Source organism: Erpetoichthys calabaricus, chromosome 11, assembly GCF_900747795.2.
Source record: "Erpetoichthys calabaricus chromosome 11, fErpCal1.3, whole genome shotgun sequence".
Taxonomy (NCBI): domain Eukaryota; kingdom Metazoa; phylum Chordata; class Cladistia; order Polypteriformes; family Polypteridae; genus Erpetoichthys; species Erpetoichthys calabaricus.
This window is the reverse complement of record NC_041404.2, coordinates 80,967,477-80,990,653: the sequence shown is the minus strand read 5'-3', so window position 1 is coordinate 80,990,653 and position 23,177 is coordinate 80,967,477. Positions and strand designations below refer to the sequence as shown.

At 39.9% G+C, this 23,177-nt stretch overlaps 1 protein-coding gene across 5 annotated transcripts; it reads left to right on the top strand.

Annotated features, from left to right (window-relative positions):
- Positions 1-3,173: 3,173 nt before the first annotated feature.
- LOC114660629 (inositol hexakisphosphate kinase 2-like) lies at positions 3,174-12,822 on the top strand. 5 transcript variants are annotated; one of them, XM_028813440.2, is made up of 9 exons: positions 3,174-3,360; positions 3,754-3,870; positions 6,579-6,788; positions 7,550-7,765; positions 9,908-10,091; positions 10,205-10,374; positions 10,918-11,093; positions 11,551-11,787; positions 12,208-12,822. In XM_028813440.2, exons 4-9 carry the CDS (start codon positions 7,564-7,566, stop codon positions 12,493-12,495), a joined length of 1,257 nt encoding a protein of 418 aa, XP_028669273.1. In that variant the 5' UTR covers positions 3,174-3,360; positions 3,754-3,870; positions 6,579-6,788; positions 7,550-7,563; the 3' UTR covers positions 12,496-12,822. The 5 variants fall into 5 exon arrangements, with proteins under 5 accessions (XP_028669273.1, XP_028669275.1, XP_051789489.1 ...); XM_028813442.2 differs by lacking the exon at positions 3,754-3,870; XM_051933529.1 differs by lacking the exons at positions 3,174-3,360; positions 3,754-3,870 and adding an exon at positions 5,424-5,728.
- Positions 12,823-23,177: the final 10,355 nt, after the last annotated feature.

The window sequence follows — 23,177 nt, the reverse complement described above, 5'->3', positions numbered from 1 at the left end:
TGGACAAGGGGCACACAGAGCATGCTAACTTTCACATGTTCAGGGAGAAAACTAACACGAAAATAGGGAGAAAGTGCAAACTTAATTTAGACCTAGGATGTTAGATCAGCAACACTAAACACACTCTTAAAAATAAAGGTGCCAAAGTGGTTCTTCAATCAATGCCTTAGGGACAACTTTTTTGCTTTCTAAAAGAAACATTACATGAAGGTTCCAGAAACAACCTTAATTTATTTAGGTCCATAACAGGCTCCATAAATGACCTTGATGGTACCAGATTTGTGAAATACCAATGGGTTCATGTGTTTTAAAGGACTCCTGCTGCATACAACAACACAGGATGAGTTCAGGTTGTCTTGATCTGTTGGTATTTTGCTTACTATAGGTTGCTCACTATAAATTAAAAGTTTCTGTTTTGTCCACATTCTAGGAACCTTTTTAAAGCCCAAAGAACCAATTTCAAATGCAAAGAACACTTCTCAGGGTTAATCCTATAAATAATAGCACTAACATGTGTGTGTGTGAATGTATGTATATGTAAATGTATAAATATTGTAAGAGAGTACATTGAAACACAGAAAAAGGTTTAGGTCACAACTGTGACTGTGTATAATGTGTAGCGAAGAAAAAAAGAAATCTTTTGACAAAGATACATGTAACATCTTTTCAGACACAGGTGCAACACTGAACTGAGTTGAAATGGGAGGTTCCCGATTTATAAGGAGTGTCAACAGGAAGGGATGGGTCCAGGTGGGCAGACAATGGAAGTGACATCAGCAGTGCAATGGCTGTTAGTCTTCCATTCTGCAGTGGGATGATGTGTTGCAGCGGCGCCTTGGATTCCCACAGGGCTCCATGGGAGTTAACGTTTGGCACAGTCCTGTTGTTTTTTTTTAAATTTGTCGGTTTCATATCCATGATGCAAATCTCCCATTCCATCACATCCTAAAAGTACTCTGTTGGACTGAGATCTGGTGACTGTGGAGGCCATTTAAGTACAGTGAACTTATTGTCATGTTCAAGAAACCAGTTTGAGATGATTTGAGCTTTATGACATGGCATGTTATCCTGCTGTAAGTAACCATCACAAGATGGATACACTGTGGTTATAAGGGGGTGGACATGATCAGCAACAATACTCAGGTAGGCTGTGGCATTTAAACGATGCAAAATTGGTACTAAGGGGCTGAAAGTGTGCCAAAAAAATATCATCCATACCATTACACCACCACCACCAGCCTGAACCACTGATACTGTACAAGGCAGGATGGATCTATGCTAACATGTTGTTGTTAATGCCAAATTCTAACCGTACCATCAGAATGTTGCAGCAGAAATCAAGACTAATAGACCAGATGTTCTTCTATCTTTTATTGTCCAATTTTGGTGTAGCCTCAGTTTTCTGTTCTTAGCTGGCAAAAGTGGAATCTGGTGTGGTCTCTCGCTGCTGCAGCCCATCTGCTTCAAGGGTCAACATGTTGTGCATTCAGAGATCCTCTTCTGCATAACTTAGTTGTAATGAGTGGTTATTTGAATTATTGTTGTCTTTCTGTCAGCTCAAACCAGTCTGGTCATTCTCCTCTGACATCTGGGCTCAACCTTGCATTTTTGCCCAAAGAACTGATGCTCACTAGATATTTTCCCACCCTAGAGATGGTTGTGCATGAAAAGTCCAGTAGATCAGTAGTATCTGAAATATTCAGACCAGCCCATCTGGCACCGTGCCATGTTCAAAGTTATTTAAATCACCTTTCTTCACTATTCTGATGCTTGGTTTGAACTTCAGCAGGTCTTCCTGACAATGTATAATAAGTTGCTGCCATATGATTGACTGATTAGATACTTGCGTTAACAAGCAGTTGAACAGGTGTACCTAATAAATACATACATACAGTACATATATATATATATATATATATATATATATATATATAGAGAGAGAGAGAGAGAGAGAGAGAGAGAGAGAGAGAGAGAGAGAGAGAGAGAGAGATACAACATACTGATCTGTTATTTTAATAATCAAGTATTTACTGTCATAGTGCGGTGACACTTGAAAATATTGTCACCTCTTAATTAATATTTCTACACTCTTCCTTTACATTTAATTAAATATGCATATATATATATTAAATGTAAATATGTTCTGCGATTTTTCAGGTAAGCAAGATAGAAGGGGTGGTGCAGTGGTAGTGTTGCTACCTCACAGCAAGGAGTCTGTTATTCTGTTCCCAAGTGTTTGCTGCATGGAGTGTGCATGTTCTTCTTGTGTCCATATGGTTTCCTCCCAAGAACATGCATGCTAAATTGGTCACTGTTTAGGGATTGTCCTGCCTTGCACCCAGTGCTTGCTGGGACAGACTTCAGCTTCTCCGTGACGCTACTTTGGATAATCGGGTTTAGAAAATAGATCAACAGATGTTATGCGGTAAGGTGGCTATTTCAGATAATGAACACAAATCGTTTTTGAGGTAAGGTAGTCATACTCAAAACAATGTCAACGTGTTCCATGGAAGTATTCTATACTCTTCGTAGTCAATATGATTAATTAATACGGATAATATGATTCTATAATCCTATCTCTCTCTCTCTTTCTCTCTAAGATAGATAGATATAATGTATATATATATATATATATATATATATATATATATATATACAGTATATATATATATATATATATATATATATATATGTATATATACAGTACAGTACATAAACGCACACGCACGCACTCTACTAAACTGACCATTAATGCTACATAACCACTAGATGGCAATAACAGCCTCTTAATAAAACACTCAACATCTGGAAAAATATCCACCTGTCTTCTCTTGACTACGCTTGAATACACCCAATGAAGCATTAAAATTATAATCAATTTATGTTAACGTTGTAACATAACATGCACCGTAGTATCCCAACCTAAGCTGTCGCTTGAAATTGGTTGGTTTCAATTATTAGTTAAGGAATAAGTTCAGTCATTTATACATTAAACATTAGGACGTCCGTAGTTGTAATTCGTTTTCACTATTATAATCACTCCATTTACGATGATGCACGCTGAAAAAAGAATCTTGACGCCTGTTTGTAATGTCGGACTTTTGCCGCGCCTCCTAGAGACTCCGCGCTTGTGGCCTTATGGGCGGGAACTCACAGCAGCGATTTCTGGGAGATGAACAGCTGCTGCTGCTGCGCAAGTCAGACAGACTTACAGGGTCAGCCTTTTTAACACCATTTCTTTGAAGATTCCGAGATATAGCGTTCTTTCTGCCAGAACATAACCGTTGTACTTTGTCGGCCATGTTCTTGACAATATCACCTCGGTGGCGCAGCGTGCGGAATGCCTGCACTTCACCTTTGGTAAGGAGGCTCCCGCGTTGGTGGGGTGAGACTTGTTACAGGGGATGTGGGGAAAACGTTGCTTCATAAAATAATGGACATATGCAAACTTCATGCTGGCGCAGAGTTCAGAATTTCTGCTTGAGGTTAAGAAAGTTAATGGTGTCAGTGTGAGGATAGCTCCCTGTCACAGAGCTTCTCTATAATGGGGCCACAAGGCGAATCGTACAGAAAAGGCGCTTAAAGTCAAAGTGGGCTTGGAGGTTGTCCAGGTTTTTTGGCACAGGTATAAAAATCAACCTTGCTGAGCAGTGATGGTTCATCTCACAGAAGAGGGAGGTCAAAGGGTGTGTGTGCAAGATTATTGTTTGAAAGAGTGGAGAAAGATGCCCACTGTGTTTTTTTCCCAATTAGGAGATAAGTTTGCTCTTCTGTGGACGTCAATGAAGCCATAAAGCCAGGAATATAAAGATGTTATGCGTTTACTGATAAAGGAAAAGGACATCAGAGCAATATGCTGTATTACACAAGGTATCTGGCTTCCTTGATTACACTATGTATTAGAATAGACACTTCAACGAATGTATGGTAGATAAAATGATGGGAAAATTAGAGGAGGAGACATTTCAGGCCTGGAGCATCCCAAAGATATTTGTGCTGAATTGTAGGCAAATTGTTTGAAGAAGACCCTGTAGTAACAGCACTTATACAGAAAAACTACATGATTAGAGAATGTGTAGTGGTAAAAAAAAATGCAGATTTAAAGAGAAAGGAAGGCAGAAAGCTACAAGAGGAAGAAAAGGGGAAATGTAAAGTCCTAAAAAATGTGTCACATGTTTGGTTCAAAGCCAGGTACACACACATAGATTTTTAGATGTCTAATCTTTATATCATAATTAATGCCTGTTCATTCATCCACTTCCCAACTTCTTATCCGGTTCATTGAATTAAGAGTAACTCATTGAGAACAGATACACTGGGGGTTTGATGACTTCAACTCACACTGAGTATTCTCCTCTTATTTGTACTTTTTCTCTCCTGCTTGAAAAATCAGTTTTGTAAATTAGTGTTACCAATGGCTTCCAGGCTCAAAAACCTTGTTATTTTAATAATTTAATAATTTAATTTATTTTTAATTAGTTGTTGGTTCCCTTAAAAGGAGTAATGATTGACGATGAATATATAATAAATGGTTTTGTACATTTTTATATTATGACCAAATTTATGAACTCCTTATTTATAAACCCATGTTTTGTTCCTTGCTTGACTGCTAACTGGAGTACCATCTGCGTGTTTGTTGGGTTAATGGATTAATAGTTTCTTCCACTTAACCTTGTGGTATACTGTACGTGCATTTGTTTCAACTTTTCCTACCTTGTTTCCTTTGCTGCATCCTTTAAAGTTTCTGGGGTTCTGAGAACAGACCAATGTTTTACAGTAATTACATTTTAAGTGCCATGCTGTTGTCGTTGTATACACGTCAGAGATACACAATAGCTGAAAATGTTAACTGAATGCTATTTTAGCTAGTTAATTATCAGTACATTCATGTAGTAATCAACTTCTGCAGCTCAAAGTTGTTGGAGTCGAAGCATGTCCCTGCAGTACTGGTTGCAAGGGAAACATCCATGTGTAGGCTACCTGTCCACCTCAGGGGAAATCCTCAGACATACAGACGTTGGAATGATTTAAAATCGGGATTATTCTAAAATGCACTCTTTGGGGATGTATAATACTCGTTGGGAAATCTAAGCAGTAATGAGGCGAACGAACATATAAACACCACAGGTGCTGCGCAGCAAAGCACTGCGTCACTGTACTTTTGGCACGTAGATCCAGTCCGAAGCGACTTATGTTTGGTCTCTGACACAGTCGTCGTCCTCTTCCATTTCGTCCTTCATTGCCTTCTTTACTCCCCTCAGATTTCCAAAACCTTCTGTAAATTAACAATAGCCAATGTTCTATTTTCGGTGATATTTCACAGTAAGTTATTTTTCCAATGGATCTTTTGCCTCTTTCTGAGAAACGGGAGTCACGTTTTAGCATTGAATTAAAAAAGATGAAATGATAGGACGCTAGCCATGCACGCGGCGCAACCCTGTCTACAAGACGTATATTGCATTCCACGATCACGAGGTGGCGCTTTCGTTCATCCGTGTTGTTCTCTTTCGCAGACTGTGCTTTTCCACTCTGTCGAAGCTACCCACCCAACAGAATCGGACGTCTTGCCTGTTTAGCGTCTTGTGTCAACGTGTTATGATAATTATTTCATTATACGCCCCACGATTACCAGCACGAAGAACGTGCACGGGCTGCCGGCTGCTGGAGCGACTGGAAGAATCCGTGCAAGTTTGACCTCCGTGGACGTCTCCAGACGTGAGTCACGGAGGTATGTGTGGCTGAGCTGGTGGGAATGGCAGGGCGCAGCGGGGCAGGGCCAGTACAGCGATTGGGAGTGAAGGTGCGCTAAGCAGGGGAGATCTGGAACCACAAGGGCGAGGAGTTCACAGGTCTCCAGCGGCGGGGCAACTATCATTGCGCTGGATGCTCTACCTTTACTTTTGCTGTTGGACAGGGTGCGTTTCATTCCACAATGTTTCGTCGAAGCCTGACCTACAAGAATTGCCCTGCTAATTTAAAATGTATTTCAAGCATCATAGGGAAAACTGGCAGCCCACTCGTAAGGGGAACTCTTTATTATAACTGTGGAAACTTAACCCATCCATGCCTTATCCACATGGACAAATTAATTTAACCATTGTGCACATTTACTAGAATTTAACATTATTTGTTTAATGCTGCAGTTTTGTTTTTCATTTCACAACATTGCATTTCTTTTGCTCATATAGAATAGTCAAAAAATAAGTTTACATGCATTTCGTATCATTTTTTGAATAAACATATAATTTAATGTCTAATATGCAGTATGCAGTCTTTTTGATAGACTTATGTCAAGTCCAGGAAGAAGTCCTCCTGCTTTGTAGAAGCTGCTAAAAATAGGCTTGGCTGAGACTCCAACCTGGATGATTTTGGCCTGACCAAAAAATTGCAACCCCATTAGGCTTGTTTAATGCAATCTTTTGTATGTTTGTTTATTTGTTTGTTTGCTTGTTTGTTGCTGGAGGTAATCAAATGCTTCCTTTGTACAAACACAAAGCAACATAAATAATTTTTTTTTTACCTACCTCATAGCAAACTATAATCCTACCATATTTCCATATGTCTGCTCCTTTCCGCAGGAATTTATAAACACCCAAGATCAGCAGAAGTGACGGGACTGGGTGTCTTCCAGTGCATGTCTGTGGTGTCCAGGCTAGTCTACAGGAGGCCACATTCTTTCACTTTTGCATGTGACTGCTTTATTCTCCTGTCCTGCTGGAATTATTCAGAGTCACTTTTCTTTCTGCATTTTTGCTTACCTTGTTTTGCAGATCAACAGAACATTCACTGTAAGTAGCACAATTACTGTATTTATTATATGTATGGTAATTTTTGCTTACCTGTCTGTTGTGTAGAAAACATTATATTTATTAAACAAGGACTGAAATGCCAGGGTCAGTAGTCATAAAGAATTCCAATGGGATTTGCTATGATCAACTGCTAAATTCAGAAACATAATGATGAAAAAAAGTTAAACTGGAAGCACTAAAGGAAAAATAAAGTGCAAACCCATAGCAATTGCTTGCTGTTTCAAGCATGATGAAGAATTGTTTTTCACATACAGCCTTACTCGCCTTATTTATTTTTTTCACCTCTTACATCATCTACAGTATTCATGAATGCGGACATGTTATCTGAACTCCTAGGCTGACCGCTTATTGTATTTAGCTTTTTAATGCAGTGAACAGGTAAGCTTCATAAACTGTTTTTTACTGGTTATCAATGAAAGACATTATCTCTTTATCTATATTTTGCTTATATGCAGAGTGGTCCTTGTTTAGCACACTCATTTTGTAGCTGTTTAAAAGTTTTTTCACTCTTGATTTATTTTAGTTTTTATAGATGGCCTTCTTGGAATTTTTGCCTTTTGACATTTTTAAGTCCTTCCTTACAAGTCTTTGCATTGTCTTTGCCCACAGGTTTTATGTTCTTTGTCTTCACATGTTTACACATTTGCCTTTAAATGAAAATGAAAATTTGATTACCAGTAAAAATCGTAATACCATCCAATTACTTAGATCTTATAACTCTGGTGGGCTGTCTCTCTTAGGAAGTAGCACTAACATGGGCATGCAGAACTTAATGTCACGTCTTGGCCCACCCAAAAGAGAGGTGATGCTAGAACCCTTTGTGCACCAAGTTGGAGGACACAGCTGTATCCTGCGTTTCAACAAAGGAACAATCTGCAAGGTGCTCATACCCCGTGAGTTCGAGGTCTACTGCAGCCTTCCAGAGGAGCTGAAAACCTTTACACCTCAGTACAGAGGTGAGACACTTACAGACAAAACTCCTAAAAATAAATGGTCTTGGGTTTTGACAGCAGTGTAGCAGGGGTAAGGGAAAAGTTTCTTTTTTTTTTTTTTTTTTTTTAAGTACTGGTTGTTCATGCAACTTGTGAGTTCCTGTAAAACATCCCTAAGAAAATAACTTCTCCAGCACCTTGTGGAACATGTCTTGGAGTTTGCCTGCGTAGTTAATACATACACGTTTATATATTTTCCAGGGAATTTCTTTTATAAATTGACATAGAGCAATACTAGCAGCACAAGCGCCTGGACCTTCAGCACTGCTGAACAAAACAAGTTATAAAATTTCTTTTATTTCTTTGTCTTCATTTATGCTTAATCCTGTTCAGATTGTGGGGATGGAGCAGATCCCAGCAACACAGGGGCATTGGGTGTCAATAATCATTAGTTAACTCTGGATGGAGTGATCAGGTGTTTTGTCATGGTGGGGTCTTAGGGTGACCCTATTCCCCTTTGCACTCTTTATAAAGTAGACCTGAAAAGAATAACCCAAATCCCATACACCTATCACACTTTCACGATTGACTGCTATTGTAGTTCAGTACTTTCTCCTTTCTTTTACATTTGTAACCCAAGGCAATTAGAGCACCATAACAGACAGAAGAGAAAGTTACACATTTATTAAGCATTATTCAAATAGAGAGTGCCATTAACCAAAGCAAAATAATGTTTGAACACTTTACAACCGGAGTAACTGGTTGTACTCTGTAACTCAGAGTATTCTTGTTTTGACTTTCCCCTCCTCCTTCATTGGTCATTTTTTTACTGATTTTCTAAAGCCCATTTAGGTATGATTTTGTCATGCGAATCCCAAGACAACATTGCCTTTTTTAAAAATTAAATTTCTTTTCTCCAAAAAGTGCTTTTTTTTAGACTTCATACATTTGTGCCATTAGAGTCAAGAGGTTAAATTTCTTGTGCCATTAGAGTCAAGAAGCCATAGAGAGGCATGCTTGTGTACCTTTGAATTGGGGGTTGTAAGAAGCATTCTTGTGCCATCATCCAAATTTCATATAAGTGAAACTAAAATCTTGTTTCAAAATCAGCTGCTTTAGCTCACACTTCTGATGTCATAAATGGGAGCCAACTGAACAACATAACTTACAAACAACTTTTGAAACCATACATACATTATGGTAGCAATTATGAATTACACTTGTAAACATGCTGTAACGGGCTGTTTCAGCATTCAAGAAATGTTCTTTCAGAAAGTGGTTTCTTTTTTATTAATATCTTAAATAACATTACATGTAATTATCAAAATATTAAATATTAATCTACATTACAAACACCACACACATGCACATACATACTCATATGGGTCCTGGTAGCCTAATGAGAGGAAAACCAGAGTAAAGTGAATTCTAGAAAATAAACGGCTAGTATATGCTGTAATTCCTTGGGTGACTTGTTTCCATGTTTTTTATTTGAATTATCATTCATTTTTATAAGTTTATATCTGGATTTAATTTCAAGTTTTTTTAATAAATCATATTGTATTGGACTATAAGAAACAGTTAAGGAAAGTAACAGTGCATAATTCAATGTGGTAAACTTGAGGGACCTGGGCTTCAGTCCAAGTCTACTTATATCAGTGTTGAGTCTGCACATTCTTCCCGTCTCTGAATGTGTTTTCTCCAGTTACTAGGTTTCCTTTTACATACCAAAGGTGTTCATGTTGAATTGATTTATGATTCTGTAATGGACCTGTATATGTAGGTGTAAGTGTATGTGTGAGTGTACCATATAATCATTCAGTATGTTGTCCAAGGTTGGTTTCTGCCTCCAGTCCATTTATGGCATAAAAGTAGTAGTAATATTGTCACCTCTAAAGGTAGACTCCAGACCTTGTAATTCTGTTAATGAGCAAAGTGCTTTGAGAAGAAGGCTAAATGAATGGATATTATTTTGGTTCATTATGGTTCTCTGCTCTGTATATTGCTCTAAAGAGTTCAGAAGTTTAATAACTGAAAGTGCTTATTTTAGATCAGCTTTTGTCTTGTATGCCTTCTTCTTGTCCACACCTTCTTGTTGCATATCAGAGGCCTACAGCAGTATTTATTCTGACCATTGTGTATCCATTTTTATTTCCTATATCACAGGCGTAGTATCTGTCAGTGTCCGGGAATCCAAAACAGGCTCAATTGTGCTCATTGCTCAACCATTGGGGCAAAATCATTGCTCTGTACCAGGGGTGTGCTGCTCAAAAGGGTCCAGTCAGACTTTTGTCAGAGCAGAATGGGAAGCTGGCAGTGCTTCAAACACCATACTAAAGACATCAAAGATGTGAGTAGTCACTGGTGCAGTTTGTAATTCTTTCACTTGTTATAAACTCATCCAAGCTTTCAAGAATATTCTTGGTCATCTGTTCTTGTGTACATTTCTCTGATTTTACTCAGACGAGATGACACTTTGGAGGCTCTCAAGCAGCCGTATGTTCTACGCCTACCCTTGTCAGGACTACCTGCCACTGGAGATGTGTTGTCGCAGCTAAACCCCTGGGCACGCCACTGTTATCAGAGAACACTGGAGAAGATGAGGGACAGCTACCAAAATGGCCAGCAGTGTGGTATCCTTGCAGTAGTAAAACACAATTAATACAGACATGTCTTAGAATGAATGTGCTGCCAGTAGTCAAATGGTGGCATTCCAAAAAGTTCATATGTTGGTCAAACTGGACAGATTTTGGGAAGCAAGTAAGGAAGATTACACACACGGTGTATAGTTAAAAAAAAAATCAGATTAATCTATTTTTATGAACTAAAATATTCCAAAATACTGTTTTTGGACATATCATATCCTAGCATTAGGCATGAAGCAGGAACCATACCATATATGGACAAGATGCCAATGTCAGGACACAATTATGCACACACACACACACACACTCTCTCTTACTCCGCCTAGTCCTGTTCAAAGTCACTAGTCACTCTCATCTGCACACTTATGAAACATCAGAAAAAAACCATGGATAGAACACAAGATCTCAAAATGAACACTGAATATGTAGAGATCAGAAACTTGTTCTCTGCAGATGTGAGGAAGATAACCACTGAGACTGGCTTTGTCCATTCCTTTCTATTTTATGTAGTCTCTTAAACTGTTTACTCAGAATATCTGTTACTGGAAGATCTCACAGAGGGTTACCGATTCCCCTGTGTTCTTGACCTAAAGGTTGGTCGACGCCAACACGGAGAAGGTGCCAGTCTTCAAAAGCAGCGGGATCAGACTCGAAAGTGCCAGCTAAGCACCTCAGCAGCATTGGGGATCCGAATGTGTGGCATGCAGGTAAAATTGTAAAATGCTTTTGCATCATGACTTTTGCTGGTGGCAATACCCACATATATTCAATTTTACATTTTCTTGGATTAAAGATACAGAAATAGTTCCAGCATGAGCAGCCTTTATCAGGTCATGCTTAACACCTGCGTCAGTGGCAAGCAGCAGTGATTGTGTGGCAGCTGAAAGAGACATAAGCTAAGCAGTATGTCTGAGATATGTGACTATTGGGTTATATTGATTGAGATCCTTTTATAAAAAATGGAATGGTAAAGTGATTTTAAAAAGCAAATATCTTTACTAACTGCATATGTCATATGTGACTGTAGAATCGGGAAGACATTGCAGTAATGGAGTAAGTGGAAAAAAGCACAAAGATTAAATCAGTAATACTACAGAAATGTGTAGGATTGTGCAGTTACATTTAGGCAAATATTCCTCACTGAAAGTCTTCTCCAACCTGCAGGTATTCCAACTGGAGTCAGAACAAATGGTGTTCATGAACAAATATTATGGCCGCAGCCTGACAGAGAGTGGATTTCGGGATGCCCTGTACCAATTCTTTCACAGTGGCAAAAGACTCTTAAGGGAAGTAATTCAGGGTGTGCTGGGCCGGCTGAGAGATTTGCGATTCACAGTGGAAAAACAAGTCAGCTATCGCTTCTACTCCAGTTCAATTCTCATCATTCATGATGGGGACCAGGTGAGTTTAGATTAGCCCCGTCATTGCTTGGTGATTTCATGAGCATATAAGAGTGGACTGCAATTCAAACCAAAAAAAAAAACAGAGGACCTTTATCTCAGCAGAATTGTTTACTAAACCTGTCCGTGTGTGCCTCAGGATTTTCTCCGTGGTTAGCAGAAAGCACATGTCAGAGAAGTTATACAGATTTTCAGTTGTTGTTACACTATGTTGTAGCTAAAACTGATATACATATTCCAAAGTTTGTTTTTCAAATGTTTTATTTAGTTACAAGTTCCAGTAAGTCCTGTCTTGTCAGCCTAACCTGTCAAATATTAAGTACTCATGGTATGGCTCTTAAGTCCACCTTGTATCATACTAGTTAACTTTTATTCTTACAAATTTTGGAAAATACAAAATGTTTTTGTCTCAATACCATAGGCACAACCTGAGCATAAAAACAAGCATTGTGACCCAGAGGGCAGACGGTTTGATGTTAGAATGATCGACTTTGCCCATACAACATGTACACGCTTCTCTCAGGAAGATGGAGTAGCTCATCAGGGGATCGACATGGGGTACATCTTTGGCCTGGACACTCTCATGCAGCTCCTCAGTGAAATCCTCCTTCTAGGCGATGACAAGCTTCCATCTAATGTGGAAGCTGAGGAGAAAATATCTAAAAATAAAACACGAGAAGATGAGAATATAGGAGAAGAACAACGATAACAGAGAAAGCCTGGAATTCAGTACTGAAGTGTATTTTTTTTGCAGACAATTGTAAAAAAATTTGAGGGGCCTATTGAGGATGTTCAGGTTTAACTGGGCATTGCAACAAAACTGCTCCCCATCGGATTCTTCCGATGTTGGAAATTCTGGAAAGTGAAAATGGTCATGATCTGATGAAGAGTTTCTGCTTGCTGTGGTGCTGTTTTTGTTGCAAATAGAAGACTACAGAATGGAGTGCGTTATAAAATCAGATTATAAACCTTTACCTTTCATCATTATCCCTGCAATGAGTGCTGAAATTATTCATTAAAGAAACATTTACAGAGATGTACTGTACATACGGTACATTCATAAAGTATACAGCCTATAAAATACTCTGGGGGGAGGTCCTGATGTCTCTGTGTCTGTACTTAGGAAATATAAACCTAATAACAAAACATAGAAATAAATTTAGAGTAGAGGCCTGCCAGTGCCACACTGTATTTACCACTGCTGCCTTTTCACAGGCCCAGGAGACTGGGTTTTGGTCAGTGTCTGTGTGATGTTTTCATGTTCTCCCAGTGTGCGCCTAGGATCTCCTATATTTCATAGACATTTTTGTTAAGTGAATCAGTAATTGTAAGTTAGTCAAATGTTGTAATGCACTTGCATCCTATCCAGGGTTGAAAGCAGCCTTGCACTTGATGCTACCAATACAGGCACTAGCTCCAAGTCTCCTACTGCACTGGATTAGGTGAGTTTGATGGATGGATTTCAAGTCCCAGTTCTGTTGATACATAGATTGTTACTTTTCATCTTAATCCAGCACATAAAGAATAATTCACTTTCTTAACTAGTGTAATAGTTTTTTTTTTGTTTTGGTTATGGCAAAACACTGGTAAATGCCACATTCTCACAGTTCTCAATGTGCTTCTCCTGGCAGTTCTGTTTTCCTCTTGTACCCCATAGGCATGATGATTACATTAGTGGTATTAGGATGGTCAGTGACGGATTCATACCCCATCCAGGACTGGTTGTACTATTGTGCCCAGTGCTGCAGATTTAAGTTGCACACAGTGCATTCCGAAAGTATTCAGACCCCTTCACTTTTCTGACATTTTGTTATGTTACAGCCTTATTCTAAAATTGTTTAATTTTTTTCTCATCAAGCAACACTCAGTACAGCCCAGAATAACAAAGTGAAAACAGGATTTTAGAAATTTTTTCAAATTTACTAAAAATAAAAAACCCTGCAATATCACATTGACATTAGGATTCAGACCCTGCTTAGCTGAAGCATCTTTGGCACCGATTATGACCTGCAGTCTTCTAAGATATGACGAGGCAAACTTCATACAACTGGATTTGGGGACTATCCAGATCCTCTCAAGCTCAGTCAGGTTGGATGGAGACCACCAGTGGACAGTTATTTTCAGGTCTCTTCAGGTATGTTTAAGTCAAGGCTCTGGTCTTGGTACTTGGGAACATTCACAGAGTTGTCCCTAAGCCACTCCAGTGTTTTCTTTACTTTGTGCTTCAGGTCCTGTTGGAAGGTGAACTTTTGGCACTGTTTTATGTGTCATGAAATCACCTATGATATACACCTAACATGAAAGGTACCAACTAATCCCTTAGGTTTTTCATTTTCTTAATAGGGAATAGGAAGAAATGTCAAAACCAGCTATATAACTGTTACCTGTAACTTCTTACATGTCGCACAGTCTGTGTTGTACACAAATATTCAACCCTAGGGATCTGTATAAGCAAGCTGTTTGGTTGACTAGCCCTGTCTTTCACTCCTTTACTTCAACCCAGTTTATTACTAATAGAGGACTTGCCAAAATCATCCTTTTGTGCCCTTAAGGAACTGCAGCTAGACAAGGAATAACAGTCTAGCTGTTGGCTTGCTAATAGCAATCTGACAGAGACTCTGATTTAAGTTATTACTTAAAAAGCATATTTATTTGCATAATAACCTATAGCAACACATGTAAGCAATACAAACAATTAAAAAAACAGGATATAGTCATACAGTCTTCATTCAATATAATGCTCCAGGGTGGTCCATTTCTTCCAGATTACAGATTATATATCCTTAATTGAAAATGAAAAAGATTTCTTGCCAGAGAGCGCTCCTTTCCAAGAGTCCATTGCTTCTCTTAATATATCCTTTTTTGTAATTAAATTGAGCTGTCTGCAAAATTGTCTGTCAGCAACTGAAAGCCCCATTTTTGCAACAAGACACCAACTAACCTGAACAGATTCCCTTACTCCAAACCCCCCCCCCCCCCCCCCCCCCCCCACCTTTTCACCCAAAGAGTGTGTCTGGATTTCTTCTAGAAGAGCAGAGGCTTTGTCAAAACGCAGAAAATGGTAATAATTAATTACAACACAAGCACAAAGTCGATTCTAATGGGAATCAAAAGCTGTACTTTCTGACTAAGCAAAACACTATGAATCCTGCTTTGACTAACCGCTTTCCCAGCGCTCACTGCACTTCTGCTCGGCATAACAAGACATCCAGGCTTAGGCCTCTTACCTGTCAGTTGAAAAGGATACAGGCCTAGTGTGAGGTCCAGAGTGCTCTGGAGCAGGTTTCATGAAGGACATCTCTACTTTGCTCTGTTCAGCTTTATCACAACCCTGTCTAGTCTGTCTGTCCAGACAAGGTGCAGAAACATCTCAACAATGATTACCAGAATGGGGTGCACATGAGACAGATTTCCAGTGTCCTAGCAAAGGGGTCTGAGTAATTGTGTCAATGTGATATTTCAGTTTGTAATTTTTAAATTTGTAGAAATTCCCAAAATCCTGTTTCCATTTTGTCATTCTGGAGCATTGAGTGTTGTTTGATGAGGAAAAAAATGAACTTGAATGATTTTAGCACAAGGCTGCAACATAACGAAATGTGAGCAAGTAATGAAGGGTCTGAATACTCTTTGAAAGCACAGTAGATCAATCCAGTCCAGTAAGAATATGGATGGATTGTTTTGGTTTCTCATCGGTTTCCATCAGGGTTGTTGGCAGTGATCAGCTATTTCAATTAATAAAGTTGTGATATGCCAGGGAGGGGGGACTAGAAATACAAACACTGCAGTCCATCATTTGTAGTGTCTCAAGCCATAAGCAGTTTCATCACCAGCTCCTATTGTCTGGTCCCTACTAAGCCTCCCCCATTCCAATACCAATTTCACAATTTTAAGCCCACACACAAAAATATTTTCTCCAGGCAAATCAGTTCATTTGTGTCAAGTTAAATTGAACCTCATGGGAGGAACCATTCATAAAGTATGACTCGATTAAAAATAAGTGGTAGGACTTGTCTGTTATCAGAATACCGGTAACGGTGCACTGCAGAATACACTTGACTCCTAGTCATCATACACTTTCTCTGTATGTTTAGCATTCGTTTGCTCAGAGGTTGATGCGTTTGCTGATTCCTGAGCAGCTCTTCTTTTCTCCACCCTAGCAGCCCGCTTCTCTTCTTCTGTCGGCATCTTTTCACACTAAAACTGATTAAGTCAGTGTTTGTGCTACAATTACATAGTCCATCCATCCATTTTCCAACCCGCTGAATCCGAACACAGGGTCACAGGGGCTGCTGGAGCCAATCCCAGCCAACATAGGGCACAAGGCAGGAACCAATCCCAGGCAGGGTGCCAACCCACCGCAGGCAATTACATAGTATTTTTTTCTTAACTTTTCACTTAAGCTGGCACTTAAGTCTTCAATCTGCCTCAAGAATTATTTAAGATATGAAGAGGTAGGGGAAGTGACGGCGAAGGTGGTAGGAATGAGAAAGACGCTCGTACGTATGCGCCACCAGGCCACCCTGCTGGCTGCTGCCGAGAGTTGATTCTACAATAAAATAAAATAAAGAGTAATAAAAATCATCACCCTGAAAGTGGATAGTAGACATCATGTAGTATATGTGTACCAAATTTCAGGTCAATAGGTCAAACGGTTTGCGAGCTACAGGTGATTTAAAATCCTGGACAGACAAATGGACAGCCACGGTAGGGTATTATATAAGATGATGTCACGTCTGTATTTACTACCAAGCATGGTCCCCTTTTTTGCCTCCAGAGCCGCATGAAATCTTCATGGCATGAATTCAACAAGGTGCTGGAAACATTCTTGGGGATTTTACTTCATATTGACTCAGTAGCATCATACATTTCCGGGAGGTTTTTCAGCCACACATTTATGTATCAAATCTTCCATTCCACCTCATCTCAGAGCTATTTTGCTTGATTGAGGTCAGAGGACTATGCAAGTCATTGGAGAAATCTCTGCCAAGTTGATGGAACTAGCTTGAGATGATTCAGGCTTTGTTACATGGCACATTACCTGACAGGATGAATTAATTTGAAAATGGGTACACTGTGACCATGAAGGAATGCAGTCAGGTTTGTGGTATTCAACCCTGTGGCATTCTAATGTATGCCAAGAAACCATTCTCAATGCCATTAAACAAATGTGTAACAAGGTAGAATGGACTTTGGTGGTTTGCACCAAATTTCTGCTCTACTAGCCGCATGTTATAGCAAAAGTCTCAATTTGTCAGCCCAGGTAACATTTTTGCAGTCTTCAGTTACCTGCCTTTGGTGATGATGTGTGTTATGTTTATTTACAAAAATGGAATCTATTGTTATCTTCTCCTGCTGTAATCCATTATTGTCAAGGTTTGAGATGTGCATTTAGCAATCCCTTTCTACACATCATTGCTGGTGCTGCGTATTTGTGGTCTTCCTATTAGCTTGAACAAGTCTTGCCATTCCCCTCTGAACATTTCCATTAATGGGCTGTTTTTGTCTTCAGTGCTGCCATTCACTGGAAGTTTTCTGTTTATTCAGCCTTTCTCTATAAACATTTAGCAGTTTCCAAACTACTGAAGCCACCACTTAGATAGACAGATAGAACTTTGTTTGTCCCCAGGGCAAAATTTGGCTTCTTACAGAAGCTCTTTAAATACATAAATAGGTAAACAAGTAATATAAATAAATAAACACACACTTATAGAGAGAGAGAGAGGTTGGGAGCATCTGCTAATAGCGCATTGCCGTCCCCACAACATGACAAACCACCTGGATTGGGACCCGAGTGCCACAGGTGTCACCTCAGCACCACACTGGAAGAGTGTGAGGTTTTTTACTGTGGCTGCAGTGCCAATCCTGCCACCAACCCCCAAGTCTGAGGTCCTGCTTGCAGGGGTGGATGCAGATTGATGTCATACCCAGGATGAAGCAATTGCAGGTTAAGGACCTTGCTCAGGGGTTCAACTGAGTAGAGTCAATTCTGGTGTTTACGGGATTGCCGGCGCAGATCCCTAGGCTCAGAGCCACCACTCCACCCCTATTATTATAAAGCAAAAAGAATTCAAAAGAAAGAAAAAATAAGTTCTGACTTGGCTATCACAGAGTTATAAAAGATGTGAAAGATATCATATCCCACATTAAATGAACGCAGTCTCCTAAGGAGAGTGAGCCTGCTCTGCCCCTTCTTATATAGCTCCTCTGTGTTATGAGACCAGTCCAACCTGTCATTGATGCGGACCCCCAAGTACTTGCAGGAGTGGACCTCCTCTTCATCCACTCCTTGAATAGTGACCAGACGTAGAGGCTCTTTGGTGCGGTGAAAATTGATGACCAATCCCTTGCCTTTACTGATGTTAAGATGCAGACAATCCCACTGCTGACACCATCAATCACACCACGGTCCATACTGCTCAGATCATGCATGCCCTGCCTATTTCTGTGAAACCCTATTTTAGATCTTTAAATGTTACATTTTTTTACTATAAACTCATTAATTAAAAGTGGTTTTTACATTTCCAAAAGTATATATTTAAGTGACTTATTTATATAGTGCAAATATATTGAAGTGTATTTGTGCAAGTCCCATTGGTGCAGAAACAAATATGCAGTGAATATACAATAGAATGCTGAGTAGTAGACACTGATCACTAAATGTAACAATTGCAATAAATGAGCAGAGTACCCAGGGCTGATTCCTGCCATGCCAGTGCTGTAACTGTTGTCCATAGCTCACCATTTCAACACTGCTGTCCTTTCAAAATCAATCACCAGATAGACTTTGAACTTGTCAACATCAGTTTCTCCAAACTGATCCTCAACACAGACACCCTATAAGATGTCTTCCCTGTCCTCTTATGACTGTACAGCCAGGCATAACTCCATCATTGCATTTTCTAATGACACTGCAATTGTAGTCCTGATCCAACAGCTTACAGAGAAGACATCGGTCTTCAGACTCAATGGTGCCAGGGTAACAAATTCTTCCTTTGTGTCAGCAAAAGTAAAAACGTTGGTAGTAGAGTTGAGTAAGAGGTAGAAAGCACTCAGATCTACATCAAATGAAATGACCAACATCTATAATGGGAACCAAATCAAAAATCATCAAAGAACCCAACCCATATGTCTACCTTCTAACCCAACGGGGAGCCATCTGACTGCTGTTGGGGACAGTTGGCTCTCCTGGTGTGCATTCTTTAATAAAAAAAAAAAACATTGCAATTTTGAATACTGTCTTTAAATTTCCTCATGAGGTTTTCAAATAAACATAAATGAAAATACTCTTATGAGGGTGGTCCCCTATATTAGTTATAGACTAGTGCTGCAGTTCTCTGCCATACGGCGGGACAGTGAGCCTTGCAAAATACTCCAAAAAGGTCTCCATGTCATGCTAGGCCGCATGTGAGTTCCATCGCTCCATTTCACTATGCCCTGGCAGCACATCTCCAGTCTGACTTTGATCTCCTATTCATGCCCACTGTCTGCGCCAATTCATGCTTGTGGAGTTCTAGGTCACAGATCCATCTTGCTCCCCTCCTCTTTGAGCCAATCCATGCTAGGATGGAGACTGGCCAGGAATGATGTGCCAAGACTGACGGATTTTTGTAAAACAGAACACCATTTTTTGAAGGTTTCGTCTTAAAGGAATTGACACAGTGGGTCTCACGGCAACCTGGGGTATCCACTTTCATTCAGACTTCACAGGCATTTCATGAGTCAATTTTCATTCTATATCAAGTAACACTACTGTTTTTACATTAAACATAATTACAGAAATATTTGGCTTACTAGCTGTCCTACCCTTTTAAAACGGGTTCAGATCTAAGTAATAAACACAGACCTCAAAGATAGCATTTGGAGTGCATCATGCAATGCATCTGTCTGTGCTATATGCCATTTAGTATAGGATTTGTAAAAGGAGCTGTTTGTGATATGAAATCTGTTGGAATTGCAAGTGTTTTTGATGCACCATCTGTTGGAATGACAGAGATATAGCAACTGGACAGACACACATACAATTATCCTTTTATTAAGGTGGATATATGGAGAATTGTGGGGGTGTGGGGATTAAAAAAATATCACCTGCCTAGTAAGAGTTCTGTGTCCTGGGACGCTGATAGTCATAACCGAGGATGGACTAGGGTGAATGAGGACACAATGCAAAAAAATAAAAAAATCTCAGTGCAGTTTAGTCCAGAAAGTCAAACTAATGTTCAGTAAGTGCAGTGCAAAAATTATAAAAGGAAATCCTGGGTCGAGATTTTCTTGGAGATAATTTCAACTCCCGCAAGACGAGACTTTTTGCCAAGAGATTTTGACAAGTCCCACCCCCCTCTCAAACATTTACAAACACGCCTATGGTCCAATCACTTCTCATTCGTGTGAATGCTGTCGTCAGACACAGTTCCTGCACTCTCAGCTCCAAGTGGGGTCGGAAATAAAAGACAAAGAGGAGAAGACAAAGTAGAATGTCGCAAAGAGGTTCAAAAACATTGGCGCGATACACATGCAGAGCAGGTTAGAGATTATGAACGTACTAAAATTCGAAAGTCTCAAAAACTGATAGTAAAGATCATATTAGCGCTAACAAACGGAAATTATTACTTGGTGAAATAACGGAACAGCTAAAAGAGATCGAATATTTGGACATACCGTAGGTGACATGACAAAAGTATATAGATATTGTTCAGCTTTAAACTTTAACTCAGAGAGATACTTTCACGTTCTGTGAGATGAGTCTTTGTGCCAAAAGATTTAACCACGCCCGGGGCCAGAAATAAAGAACAAAGAGTAGATGACAAAGTAGAACGTCATAAAGAATTCAAAAACGTTGCCGCGGTACACATGCAGAGCAGGTTATAGTTAATGAAAATACTAAAATTTGAAAGTCTCAAAAAAAAAAAATGATAGTAAAGATTGAGTAAAGATTGCATTAGTGCAAACAAAAGCAAATTATTACTTGGTGAAATAACATGAAAAGAGACCGAATATACAGTATTGCTCGGATTTATATTTTTAAGTCGGAGACATGTAGATCATCTAATTCATGTTGCCATCAGGGAAAAGTAGTGTTTCTTTCCAATGAAGAGGCGTATCCACGGGAATTAAAAGGTTTGTTGTTTGGTGAAAGTAAAATCCGCCTATGCGTGCGGCAGAGACGAGAATTGGCTGGTGCGTAGCGTAGGCTGGGGGGTTGGCGAGTGAAGCGAACAGGGGGCTCGCTCAACCCCAACCGTGGCACTCTCCCTCCTGGTCTTACTTTCTTGATTTCTCTCTTTCCACTTTTATTGGTCCCCTTTAACCCTTGTGGGTGCGGATGCTTTCACTACCACTTATGGAGCATCAATGTGGAATGCACTTCCATGCGAAGGAGTAATCAGCCAGTTTCCTTGTTAAACACTCTGGGGCCGCTCGGCTTCCCGCCAACACACACCTACACCCACAAAGCCTGAGCACCAACCATGTACCTCGACACACTTCATCACACCTCCGTAGTTAACAATTTAAGATTAAAAAAAATTATGGTAGGATCAAATATCCCAACCTTGAGCTGTCACATGATATTTGATCACATGATCATCAACAGCATGCTAGACTTGAGCATTTGCCTTGAATAAGAGGTCTGCTCTTGTCCAAAGCCATGCTGTAGGACCGTGATTAGCAAGAACTGAGATCCAAAGTAATGCCTAACTTTACAGGACTGGTTTGCAGGTTAAGAGGCAGACCAGGTGGTATAATACATTAGGCGGCCTTAGCTTTAAAAAGTTTGGGAACTTCTCCTCTAACCCAATTTCAACAGGCGATAGTCCCAAATATCTAACTTGTAACAGTCTGAAGTCTGTGTTCAGTCACCGGAGTGCAGCAGTCTTTGATATGTCAGAGGACCAATTACTATAGAAAGCATTCCTGCTGTGCTCATGAAAGACCAGGTTGTTGTTCAGTACCTAGTAAGACCCCCTTTGGCAAGTATCACAGCTTGTAAACACTTTATGTTGCCAGCCAAGGGTCTTTCAGTTCTCACTTGGGGTATTTTGACCCATTTGTCCCTGCAAAAAGGCTTCTAATTCTGCAAGATTTGAATAAGAGGGAAAAATGGGGAACCATCAGCACATCACGTTACCAATGATATACACATCTGAGGAAAGCCTCGGTGCCTCCATCCTAGCACACCAACTTCTACAGGTCCAGCCTCACTGGCTAGAACACACACTGCAGAAAACGTTGAAAGCTGTTCCTAATGTCAGTGACACTTGGCTCCATCCCCTTAAGGACATCTATAACAAAGGCTACCTTAGGAAGGCAAATGGGATCAGTGAAGGCTTCATCAGGCGCCCTTCAGTCTCTTTTCTCCCTCCTTGATTTCATCAAAAGATAACAGGACTCTTAGCACACACATCACCAGACTCAGGGATGGAGTTTTTCTCCTCAAGTCATAAGTTTCCTCAACAGCCCCTCACACCAGCTGCATGATGGTTGCTTGCATACAGTATACAGTATGGGGTTGATGTATTATTGTATTAATGTCACTGGCCCATGGGAGCTATTTTATCATTATTATTATTACCATTGTATAATGTACTCGTGACAATAGACTTGAACTTCTGTTGAACCAATTTGCCAGCACATACAGTGCATCCGGAAAGTATTCACAGTGCATCACTTTTTCCACATTTTGTTATGTTACAGCCTTATTCCAAAATGGATTAAATTCATTTTTTTTCCTCAGAATTCTACACACAACACCCCATAATGACAATGTGAAAAAAGTTTACTTGAGATTTTTGCAAATTTATTAAAAATAAAAAAATTGAGAAAGCACATGTACATAAGTATTCACAGCCTTTGCCATGAAGCTCGAAATTGAGCTCAGGTGCATCCTGTTTCCCCTGATCATCCTTGAGATGTTTCTGCAGCTTAACTGGAGTCCACCTGTGGTAAATTCAGTTGGTTGGACATGATTTGGAAAGGCACACACCTGTCTATATAAGGTCCCACAGTTGACAGTTCATGTCAGAGCACAAACCAAGCATGAAGTCAAAGGAATTGTCTGTAGACCTCCGAGAGAGGATTGTCTCGAGGCACAAATCTGGGGAAGGTTACAAAAAAATTTCTGCTGCTTTGAAGGTCCCAATGAGCACAGTGGCCTCCATCATCCATAAGTGGAAGAAGTTCGAAACCACCAGGACTCTTCCTAGAGCTGGCTGGCCATCTAAACTGAGCGATCGGGGGAGAAGGGCCTTAGTCAGGGAGGTGACCAAGAACCCGATGGTCACTCTGTCAGAGCTCCAGAGGTTCTCTGTGGAGAGAGGAGAACCTTCCAGAAGGACAACCATCTCTGCAGCAACCCACCAATCAGGCCTGTATGGTAGAGTGGCCAGACGGAAGGAC

Bases quoted from the DNA above. Each gene is read 5' to 3' on its own strand.
- LOC114660629 (XM_028813442.2), top strand. From the start codon at position 7,564: ATGGGCATGCAGAACTTAATGTCACGTCTTGGCCCACCCAAAAGAGAG. The intron at 10,375-10,917 runs GTATCCTTGCAG...CTGTTTACTCAG, and splicing joins CCAAAATGGCCAGCAGTGTG to AATATCTGTTACTGGAAGAT. The intron at 11,788-12,207 runs GTGAGTTTAGAT...TCAATACCATAG, and splicing joins TCATTCATGATGGGGACCAG to GCACAACCTGAGCATAAAAA.